At 37.5% G+C, this 17,024-nt stretch overlaps 1 protein-coding gene across 1 annotated transcript; it reads right to left on the bottom strand.

Annotated features, from left to right (window-relative positions):
• Window positions 1–787: 787 nt before the first annotated feature.
• On the bottom strand, window positions 788–13,512 carry LOC110458473 (ganglioside-induced differentiation-associated protein 1-like). Its single transcript, XM_021510187.1, has 5 exons — window positions 13,316–13,512; window positions 5,791–5,983; window positions 4,585–4,758; window positions 1,682–1,888; window positions 788–1,178 (listed from the first exon to the last, which is right to left on the bottom strand). Exons 1-5 carry the CDS (start codon window positions 13,364–13,366, stop codon window positions 868–870), a joined length of 936 nt encoding a protein of 311 aa, XP_021365862.1. The 5' UTR covers window positions 13,367–13,512; the 3' UTR covers window positions 788–867.
• Between the last annotated feature and the right edge of the window lie 3,512 nt (window positions 13,513–17,024).

The raw sequence follows: 17,024 nt of genomic DNA, 5'->3' as shown, positions 1-17,024 counted from the left end.
GTTCCATGATGATGTACTTTACATTTTTAAACTTTTTTATTTTTAGTTCTTCTTTCGTCTTTTGGCACTAAATGATTTTCATTGCGATTGGCCCTGAAACAATACAAAAACTAAACAAAACAATATTTGATACGACTGTATTTACTAATACAGACAACTTATATCAAACGTTCAATTTAAGAGATATACCTTGACTATTAATTTGGTTTCTGTTTCATTTCTAGAAATGTATATTCCAGAAGGGTACGTCGTATACCCCCATTACCACCAACGCCTTGTGTATGACTAAGATATTTTCCCTTGTTCTAGGATGCGTTCCACCAAAAATAACAACTATAGAAAGTAGCACCATACAGAATACTTCAGGAAATTGAATACGATGGTTGTTTTCCGAGAATTAACGACATCCTATTAATTCCCAGTATACCCCGCCCAACTTAGTGGGCAGGGGGTATTGAAACTGGTCAATCCGTCCGATACATGTAGAGAAGAACTGCGCAATCTATATCTCTGTAACTATTGATACTGCAGCTGGGGTTGCTCTACTGAATGCAGGCTGCAAATGAAATGCTGTATTTGACCTAATTTTCACACTTCAATTACTAAGGCCTAGCAGTTATTGTGTAGCATTTTCTGCATCAAAGACAGTATATGAGGTAAAGATTTAAATGTGACTTCGGAGGTGAATGAGTTAACTATGTGCAACTCAGATAGTATTAATATGATATGACTAATGTGTAGAAATGCTATCATACAATTCAGAATTAATTAAAACCAACGACATAAACAAGTTGTATAGACACATTTATACACAATTTCTCGCTACAAATGGATATCCTCCTCACTCCTTCCTGTAGCCAGTCATTATCATTTCGCCCTCCCCCTCCAGTAAAACACGCCTACGGCCACACCCACTAAACCCACGACAACCGGAATAGCCTTTTTCAACGTCCTGCCGACCATTATTCTCATCGTGCTCTGAAATTTCTGTCGAACTCGTTGAACACTTTTGCGTTTTCCCATCCTCACGTAGAAGTCTTGGATCAGTGGTCGTTTGGAGGGGCTGAAGTAGCGTTCCTCTAACCCTAGCAGGGTGAGCCGGTCCAGTAGGATGGCCAGATTGATGTCCGCCATGGTGAACCGAGACCCAACAAGCCAGCTGTCCGTCACTCCCTGCTCTATAAAACACATGACACTTGTACAGGTAGTTCAGATAATGTTACACATATATCGTCTTACACGTAAGGTAATTCAGATTCTATTACCCACCTATCGTCATGCTATAACATGTAATTAAGATTAACTTATTCACCTCCGAAGACACATTTGAACTCTTACTCTCAAAGGTTGGAATAGTTCATTATGAAATTTCAGGTGTGAATGAGTTAAGGTAATAAAAGTCATAAACTCAGGTAATTTAGATCAGTTGTATAGGTCATGATAGCACATATGGTTCAGATCAAGGTTATATAAGTCATTTAGCACAGGTAAATTAGATCAAGGATTTATACGTGTAATATAGCACAGGTAATTCAGATCAAGGTTATATAGGTTATACTAACTCAGTTAAATCAAGTTTACGTGGGTCACGTACTTCAGATCAAGGTTATTCATAGGGACAGCATTTACCACTAAACATGTACCACGTGACATCACATCTAGATCAGGCCTAAATACTTACCTTTTCGCGTTTCTGCCAATCTATCTTCGATCTTTTCAAATAGCACATCCAGCTCGTCCAAAGCCTGCACGACCACCTCCTTATTTCCCGTTTTTGCTGACCGTTCGTTCTGAGCGCTTAGCTTTGCAAGGAAATGCTCCCTAAGTTCCGGATACTTGTCAGCCTTTTCCTGGAGTACTTTTGCTCCATTCTGCATAACTTCCTTTGCTGTCACGAAAGCCGAGACAGAATTACTTAAATAGACAACTTGTTAAAACACGTTGTATTGATGACATTAGTACTTGGATCACTGTGTATAATTATGCATATGGAAACAAATCATACACATATATTTTAGACTAAGTAAAAATACACGACAGGTAATTTTCACAAGTGTATATTACACACTGTGATTATAATCAAATATTATGGAGACAACATACGAAGGAGGACAATTTGGTGCTGCATGGTATATCTATATTCATTTAAAACTTTACACTTGGTTTCTTTATAGCTAAAACATATGTATGATATCCAGAAAGTATCCCATAAGCCGAGTACGGCTCGCCAACAAATTAAGAAACTGATGTTTAAAATGAATGTATTTAATTGTGACATGTAATTATGTAAATGATATGTAACACTGTAACAGGAAACCGGAGTGATAGCATATTTGTGTATGGATGTGTAGTATTATACAGTACGGCAGTCAACAATTGAAGTAAAGTATAAGGAGTTGTCCCCCTTCACATACTGTAGTAAACACAAAGTAGTATAGTTACTATAGACGAGGCTCTATAGACACGGAATAGCATGGTTATATTACATAGTATAGTCTACATGAAGTAGCATGGCAATTTAACAGAGCGTAGCTTACACGAAATAGCATTGTTACATTAAAGGGCGTAGCTTACACGAAAATAGCATGGTTATATTCCAAGGCGAAGTTTACACAAAATAGCATCGCGTAATTTGCACGAAATAGCATTGTAACATTATATGGGGGTAGCTCACACGAAATAGCATGGTTACATAACAGAGCATTTCTTCACGAAATAGAATGGTTGCATTAAAGAGTGTAGCTTACACAAAAAAGCATGGTTACATTACAGGGCGTAATTTACACGAAATATCATGGGTTTTTTACATAGAATAATGACCATGAAGTAGCATGGCAATTTAACAGGGGGTAGCCTACACGAAATTGCACGGTTACATTACAAATCGTAGCTTACACAAAATAACATTGTTAAATTATAGGGCGTAGCTTACACGAAAAAGCATGGTTTCATTATAGAGCGTACCTCACACGAAATAGCATGGTTACATTACAGACCGTACCTAACAAGAAATAGCATGGTTACATTTAAGAGCATAGCTTACACGAAAAAGCATGAATACATTACATTACAAAGCCTAACTTACACGAAATAGCATTGTTACATTACAGGGTGTAATTTAAACGAAATAGCATGGTTACATGTACATAACAGAGCGTAGCTTAAACGAAATAGCAAGGCTACATGTACATAACAGAGCGTAGCTTAAACGAAATAGCATGGTTACATTACAGCGCGTAGCTTACACGAAATAGCATGGTTACATTACGGGGCGTAATTTACACGAAATAGGATGGTTACTTTACAGGACGTAATTTACACGAAATAGCATGGTTACATTACGGAGCGTAATTTACACGAAATAGCATGGTTACATTACAGGACGTAATTTACACGAAATAGCATGATTACATTAAGGGGCGTAATTTACACGAAATAGCATGGTTACATTACAGGACGTAATTTACACGAAATAGCATGGTTACTTTACAGGACCTAATTTACACGAAATAGCATGATTACATTACAGGACGTAATTTACACGAAATAGCATGGTTACATTACGGGGCGTAATTTACATGAAATAGCATGGTTACTTTACAGGACCTAATTTACACGAAATAGCATGATTACATTACAGGACGTAATTTACACGGAATAGCATGGTTACATTACGGGGCGTAATTTACATGAAAAAGCAGGGTTACATTACAGGACGTAATTTACACGGAATAGCATGGTTACATTACGGGGCGTAATTTACATGAAATAGCAGGGTTACATTACGGGGCGTAATTTACACGAAATAGCATGGATAGTAGATTTTATATTTTTAATATTAGTATCGATCAGAAAACCATAAAAAAGGAACAGCCAGAACTGCAGCCTTCACACAAACTTCAAATGTTCGACTTCCGCAGATCAGCTGATTTTGTTGAAACGAAATAAATATCTAAAATCTAATAATAACCAACACTTGAAATTCATTTCATTTTTGAAAGATGATATTTTTTTATTTTTTTTCGCATTAAACACCGCGTATTATATATTTTAAAAAGTTTATGTCCGCACTATTTCAAATCGTCGGTTACTATAGTAACCATCCAGGGCACTCGTCGGCCGAGCACCCGTCGGCAGTAGGCATAGAGCTCATTTGAAGCTGCAGATGTAAAATATAAATATTTACATATGAATTACATATGAAGTATTTTTCTATAAACAAGCGCTACAGAAACACAGATAAGACCGAAGTATGTGTGCTTTCTTTACGTTTAGCGTATGTAATATCTTAACAGTTTATTTGCCTTACTATGACACAGCGAACTGCCATTCATTATCCCCATATAGAATTCTAGAGAAGCGATGAAACGTGAAACTGGATACTTTTCAAACGCGTTTCAGTCATTGTGGTATCTTTTACTAATTCACAGATCTGTCTTAAGTCGGGCATAGTCACCTTTAGAAAGAAGACAGCAGCACCAAATTTCGTAAATCAGCACAATAAATCCGTGATACTAGGGCACTGTTTAGTAACTAGCCATATCATAGTTTGTCTTAGATAATAATTCAGAAAAAATATCTTACCTGATTTGAGTTTACTCTTCAAGAAAGACGGAAATTTCAACCCTGTTTGTGACAACTCCTGGTGAAATACGGTTCCAAACGTTATCACTGGTACGTTTACGTCATTCAATAGGTTTCGCCACTTGTCGACCTCCTGTCCAATCTTAGTGTCAGGGTTTGGTATAAGTCTAGTCCCTGTAGAAGAAACAGTAGAACACATAGCAGTCCTTATCAGTACATCCAAATAGTGACAAATGTGGACATTTAAAGTTAGGCATAATTTTATTTCAATATCAGTAACTTCGGGTTATGATTTTGGCCTCCATTACCCGAGGACAGATGGTTGTGTATTGACACATACAGTATCGGGTACGTTACATAGGCACTAGTTGATCAGTTAACACTGTATGACAAAGGGTTGACACGTTGCTGAACCTTTTGATGAAGTGGTATTTAAAGCAAAACGTGTATATTCGCTATAACATGTTAACAAAAGGAATTTATCGTTTAGAGGAGCAGGCTGTCAACCTATAAGTTAGACTCTTTACAACTAGAGTAAATCCTGAATTGACACTGTTGTCAACCGGCTCGACATCCGGGAGTGATGAGTTAATATTTACATTTAACTTCCAAAGCCGTGGCCACATCATACAGCTTTGTGTTGATATTATGCCGTCGGTATTACCAGAAAGCTTTAAAGTGACTCTAGAAAACAAATTGCTCTAGATGCTCTGAACTCACAACATTAAGGACTCTTACCAATCTTTGACTCTTTACCATCTCAATTAGGTACCTTCCACTCAGTATCAAAAATAGTCCATGTCACATGCCTACGTTCCCCTAAGTATCAACTATTGATCATCTCCAGTAGCTACCTTCTACCTATTACCAACTATCTACCACTCCACAGAAATACAGTACTCTTATAAAGTGTTCGTCTTATTGTTCTGGTATGGAAATCTACAGACATATTAACGAACTAAACACCCACACTCACATGTAGATTGCAACTATACCATTTGATAAATGATAAAATCTACAAAAAAGTGAAAGTACACTACAAATAACCTGTTTTGTCCCTCTATGCAAATATTCATTGATATACTTCGCAGGAACCGATAGATATTTTCGCAGCCGTTTCCCACGGCTTTGAATCACTATAACAGTGGTAATAAATAAAGTATATGATAATACCATTAGTTTCGGAGTATCACGACCTGCACATACCAGTGTCCAGCTCTTTGTCTACGTAGTTTACGATATCCTCCGAGTCGGTCAGGACCCTCCCCGGGGCTTCCAGGGCCGGGACTGTTCCTTTAGGGGTGACCTTCATGTACCAGGGCTCGTTCTGCTCGCCTTGGACGATAAAAACTATCTGTTCCCGAAACGTTGCCTCCTTCTCGAATAACGCCATCAGCACCTGAGTACCAAAAGTAAAATTACAATAATAATAATTGCTTGATGTGTCCAGTAAAGTCTTGTCGTAAACCTATCGTACAGCAATGTTAACGCATGGAAAAATAATATCAAAATTCAACGTTTCATTATTTTTATGAAAATGCAGTATCTAATGAATACTGGTAGGACGTCATGGTGTAATACAATGTACGTGTTTAAAACTGATATTTGGTAGTCTATTATTTCACTACCATGAAACAATATAATGGTATCATATCCACACTAGTCCTTTGTTGAAATATGTATAACGAACCTTTCAATCGATATATTACTAGTTCTGGCCGAATAGCGAAAAACCGAGATTGTCAGAAGACGTGAAAGACTTGAATAGAATGTCCTGATTTAGTTTTGATATTGAACCAAACAATCATAGCGTCGAGTGGATAACTTCTAAAAGAAGAAAGATTCAACCTCGGACTCTGCATTGACAGTACAACCATAATAGAGGAGAGTGATTATTTCTCAGATGTATAAAATAACGTTGTCTAAAAGCACGTTGGAACCCTTTGTTTGTAGTGGTAAAGGTACAAAAATAAACTATTGAGAAAAAAAATGTTGATATATCATATTAATTATCCTTATTAACGACAAGAAATGAGTCATAAAACTATGTAACAAAAGCGCCGCATATCGGAGCATTGCGTGCCTACGACCCTGCTACTGCCGACTGATTGTGGGTGATAACATTGCGTGCCTACGACCCTGCTACTGCCGACTGATTTTGGGTGATAACATTGAGTGCCTACGACCCTGCTACTGCCGACTGATTGTGTGTGATAAAATTGCGTGCCTACGACCCTGCTACTGCCGACGGATTGTGGGTGATAACATTGCGTGCCTTCGACCCTGCTACTGCCGACTGATTGTGGATGATAACATTGAGTGCCTACGACCCTGCTACTGCCGACTGATGGTGGGTGATAACATTGCGTGCCTTCGACCCTGCTACTGCCGACTGATTGTGGATGATAACATTACGTGCCTACGACCCTGCTACTGCCGACTGATTGTGTGTGATAACATTGCGTGCCTACGACCCTGCTACTGCCGACAGATTGTGGGTGATAACATTGCGTGCCTTCGACCCTGCTACTGCCGACTGATTGTGGATGATAACATTGCGTGCCTACGACCCTGCTACTGCCGACTGATTGTTGATGATAACATTGCATGCCTACGAGCCTGCTACTGCCGACTGATTGTGGATGATAACCTGCATTAAGTTTAGCACCAGTTTTTAAAAAAGATTCTGAACCACCAGATATCAACACGAAACTCTCAAACTGAAAGTATGGTAATTTTGGGAAGGTTATATTGTAGGGGAGACATTACTATCTAGTACTCAGTTGCTAGTGAACATATCACTAATAAAAACTTCGGAATGTTGTATACAAAATTTAGATTGTGTGAGCATAACCTTGAACTAGCAATAGGAAGATCAAGGAAACCCCTAGAGAGCAAAAGTATGCCAATACATGTCTTGTTCTAGAAGATGAAGAACACTTCTTCTTCAGGTGGGGACCGTGTGGCTATAATGCACAGCTGAGAAAGGGCTATTTATGTAAATATAGTCAAAACTATTTTATACTAAACACAAATACTTTAACACATGTTATCTTCTGAAATATGCAACATATACTTGACTCGTGTATATGTATAGACAACAGTCACTTTAACAGAGGAGTGTGGGCCTGGCTTCTGTGTGAATGTACATATTGTTTACTATTGCAGGTTCTTTGTATATTTGTTGTTTTGTTATTTGCCTTCAAGTTGCTATGTAACTATAAATGAGCAATAAAATTATTGAATTGAAAAAAATTATCAAAGTTATAATGGACCAGAACTTCCTTAAAAGTACACATAGCGTTTTCTATGTTGATATTTCCCTCTTTATATGATTTACATCACACACATAACCAACATACCACTTCTCCAAAGATTCTATCGGAAAACGTTGAACTTGTTGAACCCACAAGGTTTACAAAACGTGTTATAGGTATTATATCAGTAAATCCACAAGTCTTCTCGACGCTATGGTTATACTAACGAGATCGTGGGAGGATCAATAATGTGATGGTGTTACATAATAAAATGACGTTAGCCGAGCGGAGACACAAAACCCTGAACAAACAGAACACTTCAGAAAAACATACCATCGGGGTATGTTTACAAATCAAGGACCTACTGAACTAAGATACAAACAGTAGAACCGGGAATAGCTGGTTAAGTATGGAATACCGTACACAGTAATAAGGGGGTGTTCATTTCAACGTTGTTAGGAATGGCAAAATATGTCAAAATGTGTATACTAACATTTCGTCAATTAAAACTGCAATGATACTTTTTATCAATACGTAAGTTGTAGAAAAAGAGTCTCAACGGTGGATTGATAAACCTATTATGATGCTGAGGGGCAGAGAAGTAATGTTTGCTCATCACAATTGATGAGACACACTGTATGCATTCACATGTTAGTTCAATAATGAAGTTAGGAAGTATTTTTGAGCAAAACAGGAACTAAAAAGTATTATCCCTAATATAACTAGTATAAATAATTGAAATATAAATAATACAATATTAATACATCGAACTCACAACAAGAGGCCCATGGGCCTTAACGGTCACCTGATATATTTATACAGAGAGTTGATTTTGTTTTTAACATGAACAGAAATATTATTCTGGGGGCTTGGGACTAGACCGGCAAGGTTCCTGCAAAATGTCATTGAAATTGGTCCAGTGGTTTTGGAGAAGAAGTCGAAAACGTAAATTGTTTACGGACGCACAACGGACGACGGACGACGACGGACAAAAGGCGATCGCAATAGGTCACTTGAGACTTTGTCTCAGGTGACCTAAAAATCTTAAAGTTACCCAATGTGTGGTTTACAACTATTACATTTACCTATGTGTGTTATACAACCGTTATAGTTACCAATGTGTTGTAAACAACTGTAACACTTACCTATGTGTGGTATACAACCACACCATTTACCCATGTGTGGTATACAGTAGTTACATTTTCCCATGTGTGGTATACCGTAGTTACATTTACCCATGTGTGGTAAAAAAACGTTACAGTTACCCATGTGTGGTATACAGTAGTTACATTTACCCATGTGTGGTAAAAAACCGTTACAGTTACCCATGTGTGGTATACAGTAGCTACATTTACCCATGTGTGGTATACCGTAGTTACATTTACCTCAGGTGACCTAAAAATCTTAAAGTTACCCAATGTGTGGTTTACAACTATTACATTTACCTATGTGTGTTATACAACCGTTATAGTTACCAATGTGTTGTAAACAAATGTAACACTTACCTATGTGTGGTATACAACCACACCATTTACCCATGTGTGGTATACAGTAGTTACATTTACCAATGTGTGGTATACAGTAGTTACATTTACCCATGGGTGGTATACAGTAGTTATATTTACCCATGTGTGGTATACAGTAGTTACACTTACCCATGTGTGGTATACAACTGTTACATTTACCTATGTGTGGTATACAACTGTTACAGTTACCTATGTGTGGTATACAACTGTTTCATTTACCCATGTGTGGTATACAACCACATCATTTACCCATGTTTCGTATACAGTAGTTACACTTACCCATGTGTGGTATACAACTGTTACAGTTACCTATGTGTGGTATACAACTGTTTCATTTACCCATGTGTGGTATACAACCACATCATTTACCCATGTGTTGTATACAGTAGTTACATTTGCCCATGTGTGGTAAAAAACCGTTACAGTTACCCATGTGTGGTATACAGTAGTTATATTTACCCATGTGTGGTATACAGTAGTTACACTTACCCATGTGTGGTATACAACTGTTACAGTTACCTATGTGTGGTATACAACCACATCATTTATCCATGTGTGGTATACAGTAGTTACATTTACCAATGTGTGGTATACAGTAGTTACATTTACCCATGGGTGGTATACAGTAGTTATATTTACCCATGTGTGGTATACAGTAGTTACACTTACCCATGTGTGGTATACAACCGTTACATTTAACTATGTGTGGTATACAGTAGTTACATTTACCCATGGGTGGTATACAGTAGTTATATTTACCCATGTGTGGTATACAGTAGTTACACTTACCCATGTGTGGTATACAACTGTTACATTTACCAATGTGTGGTATACAGTAGTTACATTTACCCATGTGAGGTACACAACCGTTACAGTTACCCATGTGTGGTATACGGAGTTACACTTACCCATGTGTGGTATACAACTGTTACATTTACCTATGTGTGGTATACAACTGTTACAGTTACCTATGTGTGGTATACAACCACATCATTTACCCATGTGTTGTATACAGTAGTTACATTTACCCATGTGTGGTAAAAAACCGTTACAGTTACCCATGTGTGGTATACAGTAGTTATATTTACCCATGTGTGGTATACAGTAGTTACACTTACCCATGTGTGGTATACAACTGTTACATTTACCCATGTGTGGTATACAGTAGTTACATTTACCCATGTGTGGTATACCGTAGTTACATTTACCCATGTGTGGTAAAAAAAACGTTACAGTTACCCATGTGTGGTATACAGTAGTTACATTTACCCATGTGTGGTATACAACTGTTACATTTACCCATGTGTGGTATACAACAGTTACATTTACCCATGTGTGGTATACAGTAGTTACATTTACCCATGTGTGGTATACAGTAGTTACATTTACCCATGTGTGGTATACAACAGTTACATTTACCCATGTGTGGTATACAGTAGTTACATTTACCCATGTGTGGTATACAGTAGTTACATTTACCCATGTGTGGTATACAACAGTTACATTTACCCATGTGTGGTATACAGTAGTTACATTTACCCATGTGTGGTATACAGTAGTTACATTTACCCATGTGTGGTATACAACTGTTACATTTACCCATGTGTGGTATACAGTAGTTACATTTACCCATGTGTGGTATACAACTGTTACATTTACCCATGTGTGGTATACAGTAGTTACATTTACCCATGTGTGGTATACAGTAGTTACACTTACCCATGTGTGGTATACAACTGTTACATTTACCCATGTGTGGTATACAACAGTTACATTTACCCATGTGTGGTATACAGTAGTTACATTTACCCATGTGTGGTATACAGTAGTTACATTTACCCATGTGTGGTATACAACTGTTACATTTACCCATGTGTGGTATACAGTAGTTACATTTACCCATGTGTGGTATACAACTGTTACATTTACCCATGTGTGGTATACAGTAGTTACATTTACCCATGTGTGGTATACAACAGTTACATTTACCCATGTGTGGTATACAGTAGTTACATTTACCCATGTGTGGTATACAACAGTTACATTTACCCATGTGTGGTATACAGTAGTTACATTTACCCATGTGTGGTATACAACAGTTACATTTACCCATGTGTGGTATACAGTAGTTACATTTACCCATGTGTGGTATACAGCAGTTACATTTACCCATGTGTGGTATACAGTAGTTACATTTACCCATGTGTGGTATACAGTAGTTACACTTACCCATGTGTGGTAAACAACTGTTACATTTACCTATGTGTGGTATACAACAGTTACATTTACCCATGTGTGGTATACAGTAGTTACATTTACCCATGTGTGGTATACAACAGTTACATTTACCCATGTGTGGTATACAGTAGTTACATTTACCCATGTGTGGTATACAGTAGTTACATTTACCCATGTGTGGTATACAGTAGTTACATTTACCCATGTGTGGTATACAGTAGTTACATTTACCCATGTGTGGTATACAACAGTTACATTTACCCATGTGTGGTATACAGTAGTTACATTTACCCATGTGTGGTACACAACCGTTACATTTACCCATGTGTGGTATACAGTAGTTACATTTACCCATGTGTGGTATACAGTAGTTACACTTACCCATGTGTGGTAAACAATAGTTACATTTACCCATGTGTGGTATACAACAGTTACATTTACCCATGTGTGGTATACAGTAGTTACATTTACCCATGTGTGGTATACAGTAGTTACATTTACCCATGTGTGGTATACAACCGTTACATTTACCCATGTGTGGTATACAGTAGTTACATTTACCCATGTGTGGTATACAGTAGTTACACTTACCCATGTGTGGTAAACAACTGTTACATTTACCCATGTGTGGTATACAACAGTTACATTTACCCATGTGTGGTATACAGTAGTTACATTTACCCATGTGTGGTATACAGTAGTTACATTTACCCATGTGTGGTATACAACTGTTACATTTACCCATGTGTGGTATACAACAGTTACATTTACCCATGTGTGGTATACAGTAGTTACATTTACCCATGTGTGGTATACAGTAGTTACATTTACCCATGTGTGGTATACAACTGTTACATTTACCCATGTGTGGTATACAGTAGTTACATTTACCCATGTGTGGTATACAGTAGTTACATTTACCCATGTGTGGTATACAACCGTTACATTTACCCATGTGTGGTATACAGTAGTTACATTTACCCATGTGTGGTATACAGTAGTTACATTTACCCATGTGTGGTATAAAACTGTTACATTTACCCATGTGTGGTATACAGTAGTTACATTTACCCATGTGTGGTATAAAACTGTTACATTTACCCATGTGTGGTATACAGTAGTTACATTTACCCATGTGTGGTATACAACTGTTACATTTACCTATGTGTGGTATACAACTGTTACATTTACCCATGTGTGGTATAAAACTGTTACATTTACCCATGTGTGGTATACAGTAGTTACATTTACCCATGTGTGGTATACAACTGTTACATTTACCTATGTGTGGTATACAACTGTTACATTTACCCATGTGTGGTATAAAACTGTTACATTTACCCATGTGTGGTATACAGTAGTTACATTTACCCATGTGTGGTATACAACTGTTACATTTACCTATGTGTGGTATACAACTGTTACAGTTACCCATGTGTGGTATAAAACTGTTACATTTACCCATGTGTGGTATACAGTAGTTACATTTACCCATGTGTGGTATACAACTGTTACATTTACCTATGTGTGGTATACAACTGTTACAGTTACCCATGTGTGGTATAAAACTGTTATATTTATCCATGTGTGGTATACAACATTAAATTTACCCATGTGTGGTATACAACAGTTACATTTGCAAATGTAGGGTTTACAACTGTTTCCTTTACCACTGCTCTGTGTTTGGTCCATCATCGTTAATATTATTACCTTCTGAGAGTAGAACGATGTTGGGAAGTAGTATAACTTTAGGTCCGCCATGATGATTTCTCGAGGCTGTCAGGAGGTGAGAAAGATATACAATACAATCCTGTCACTTGTCAATAGCAAGCGTAGATGCAGTCACTGACCACGCCGTGTCAACGCGTGTATCTAATAAGCACGGTCTTTATGCGGCTACTACAGATAGGAGCGTTCTACATAATGACATCCTCCATGCGTACTGCGGATTAACGACACCGAGCCAATATATCAACAGGTATAGCGAGTAACCAGTCCGTCCGCTGGTATGTGTGGTCAGAGTAAGGCAACTTTTACATTTGTACTCCGGAAAGCAATAAATCACAAGAAAAGCTTATATTTCGTAAATTTAACCTTGTAAATCAGACAAAAACTGGAACCTGTTCAGGAAACAAAAGAAATTACGTAACAACATTAAAAAGACAGGCCACCGAATTATATTTTGCTGAACGGTGTGGCGGGGGAACAACGTCGACGGACTTTTGGTCCACTATCCGTCGATCAGGAAAACGACAACCTAGTGAAACATCCACCAGATGTTTGTTATATTTCTAATGTGGTTTTTCGTAAATGTTGCCACTGATAAAGGTGTAAAGACGGAGCAGATCACCCTAGTGTTGTAGCAATGAGAGAAACCACTGATCTGCCTGAATGAAAATGGTAAGTGAAGAAAAAATGATACAATTAATATAAAGAAAATCGGACCAAAAAGATTCTTCATCTCACCAATAATGTTATGGCGAGACCTATTACCAACTTAGTAAACATGCTTTAATCTAAGGTTATTTTCCAGACGAAATATCAGGAGAAAACCAGCGTGGTCGGTCGGGCAGATGACGGGGAACGATTCGAATCCGAACATCTTGGTAGAGACGAGCGCGCTATCCACTGTGCACCCGGCCCACCATATAAGTTACGCACAAGAACAAATACCTACTTTAGTTTTGACTGGAAGAAAATGGCGTCTTTGACGCAAAAAAATGTATTGTGAATACATGATTACCAATCATCTGTGATACAAAAAACCTGCATACGGGAGACTGGGGCAAGTTCGGCCACCCCTCACATTTTTGTTTTTGAGCTAATAATTACAACTTTAAGGAACATAGCAGTTTAGTTGGCTGGACAGTCACACGGAAAAATGGTAATGAAAATTCTCTGTGAATGGAATAGCTATTGTTTACGGTCAAATGATATACATAAAAACCAAGTCGAGCATTTACTATCATATTGCTGTACTATAAGAATTTATTGAAACATCAATATTGGTCCCGGACAAGTTCGGTCCATGATACCGGGGCAAGCTCGGCCCATACAACATACAGTATAAAAAGCCGTAATATTGGCGGAGAAATCTGAGCTTGTATGCTTTATTACGTCATAATTAAGCTAATTCCAATGGGGGCCGAACCTACCCGAATAAGTGTCCGAACTTTCCGAACTTACCCCATGACGGGCTCATTTGGCCATCCGATCTTCCGACATTTTTTTTTTTAAATCAGAAAACGGACGTGAAGCCATACTTCCCAGAACGGACTAATAACATTGGGCGAACTTGCCCTGGTCGCCCCTAATTGTTATGTCGGTCTTAAAATCTCATTAGAGCTTGTGTTTTATTGTTATTCCTCGACTCGCCGACTTAAAGTTTATAGTTACGTCATTTTGAAATCAGTATTAACTCATTCTAAGTCAGTAAATATCAGAGATCAACTACAGCAACGCTCTTTTTAGGCTTTGCCTTTTCATATTAGGGCGACATTCGAAACAACGATTTTTTCAAAAAATGTTGACCATATTCAATACACTGGGCGTGTTTATTTTCACGATTTCTTTACTTTTCTATCGAAAAGAGAAAATATTGAAATGGTCAAAAAAGCTTACATGAATGTTACAAGCAAATGGCGTCGACGAGTGCGTAAAGAATGTGATTAGATGACAAATTGTATTTCCGTCGATTAAATGAGCTTAAATTTTGGAAAGAAAGAAATAATTTGATACTGACAACTTTCAACACATACAAATTTTTCCATATAAATATTGATAATCGATATTCCCACTAGGACGGAAATATCCGAGTATGTACGAAGCAGGGTCAATGACGTGGTCGCATGATTCTCATTGGATACTAAAAGGTCAGATCGTTGACGAGGTCAACTTTCACGGGTCGTCTGCTTCATTTATACACAGATACATCTCCCACAGCTTTCCAAGGAAAACGTAAGGTCAAAGGGTCAAATGGTGGATTTTCAGTATCACTACTCTTGGTAAAATAATTAAGTTGGTACAAACATACTTTATGTTTTTTCCCCTGCATTTATTGTAGAACGTCAACTTTATATTCAGTTCTTCTAAATTCTTGTATCTGGGGGTCGTTTCTGTTGATATTTGATCCAAATTTGTGATAATACCTTCAGACTAAACAACTATAAAAGATAGTTAACAACTAAAACTGTGGAATTTCAATACTAGATTTGCTTGTATGATAGACTGTATCTCGTTTCATTTAATGTAACAAAATTAGCAGTTTTGTACATAATAAAATGTCTTTATTGATACTTAGAAAAATCATATAAACTTGAAACGCTTGACAATTTGTACTTCCATTCAACTATGTAAATCATTACAGCATCTTGTTTAGATATTGAAGCAAAAGCATTAGTTTGCTCTGCTTTAAGAATATCAGTAAACGATCTATTAAGTAGCGCAACTATGTTTCTCTGACTGTGCGGGTTCAATGTATTAATATTGTATTGGTGTAACATTGTATATTTGTTTTAAACGCCGAGCTTCAATGTCAACTTTAGCTCCTCTCGTCCTACAGAAATGAAAATTACTTTGACATACCAATTATCGACCATTCCTGTTTCAGTACATATGCTAAGGCCATAATAAATTAATTGCTAGATTCTCATCCAAATTCTTTTCAAAATTGGGGCGGGGGGGCGAATTTTATTTTTTATTTTTTATTTTTCCTAAAATTTGAAATGGTTGCAAATGTGTTAAAATAGTGCAATAAAGGCGCATGTTCAGTGTACATTTATCTTTATTTTTTGTTAATAACAACTTTGAGTATGCAGTATACACATTGAACACCATTTCACTGTTCAGTCCACATATATATCTGTACTAACTTTTGGTATGAATACACACCACATTACTTTTTCACATATCGTCCTCTTTTAATTACAGTGACCTTGTCATTGTTGCTTTCGAAAATCCCGACATTAAAATTGTAAATGCGTCGGATTTCGCAATGGCAGTTGCCGACTGCTCTTCTGTATCAGCATCAATATTAAATTCTAAATAAGCTCCGAGGTACGACACCACTTCCCCCACCGTACATGCGCCATCACACTGGGTCAGTTCCACTTTCGATTTACCGGCCGACACAACGGCCCTGTTACCACACTCGACGGGCGCAGATTTGTCAATTGTTCCTTCGGCTAATTCATGAAAGACTTGCATTAATGTTTTAGTATCGGCTACTGAACACCCATACCAATCTTTCAGAACGGCAAGTTGCCGTTTCAGCTTTAGAATTACAAAACCATATTACAGACGACGAGTACAACCGGAAATATATAACTAATTTTTGAAGGGGAAAACGGAAAAAAAAAACGTATTTCGTATTTTCGTTTTTTTTTCGCAAATAAAAAAAAATGGGGCGGGGCCTCAAAGA

This window comes from Mizuhopecten yessoensis, unplaced genomic scaffold, assembly GCF_002113885.1.
Source record: "Mizuhopecten yessoensis strain PY_sf001 unplaced genomic scaffold, ASM211388v2 scaffold9615, whole genome shotgun sequence".
Classification (NCBI taxonomy): Eukaryota; Metazoa; Mollusca; class Bivalvia; order Pectinida; family Pectinidae; genus Mizuhopecten; species Mizuhopecten yessoensis.
The sequence above is the reverse complement of the archived record's forward strand: the minus strand, read 5'-3'. Positions and strand labels throughout refer to the sequence as shown.

Excerpts from the sequence above, each read along its gene's own strand:
- LOC110458473 (XM_021510187.1), bottom strand. The coding sequence starts at position 13,366 with ATGGCGGACCTAAAGTTATACTACTTCCCAACATCGTTCTACTCTCAG. Across the intron at positions 5,984-13,315 it reads CATCGTTCTACTCTCAGAAG|GTGCTGATGGCGTTATTCGA; the intron begins GTAATAATATTA and ends TTTGGTACTCAG. Across the intron at positions 4,759-5,790 it reads AGACAAAGAGCTGGACACTG|GGACTAGACTTATACCAAAC; the intron begins GTATGTGCAGGT and ends TTTCTTCTACAG.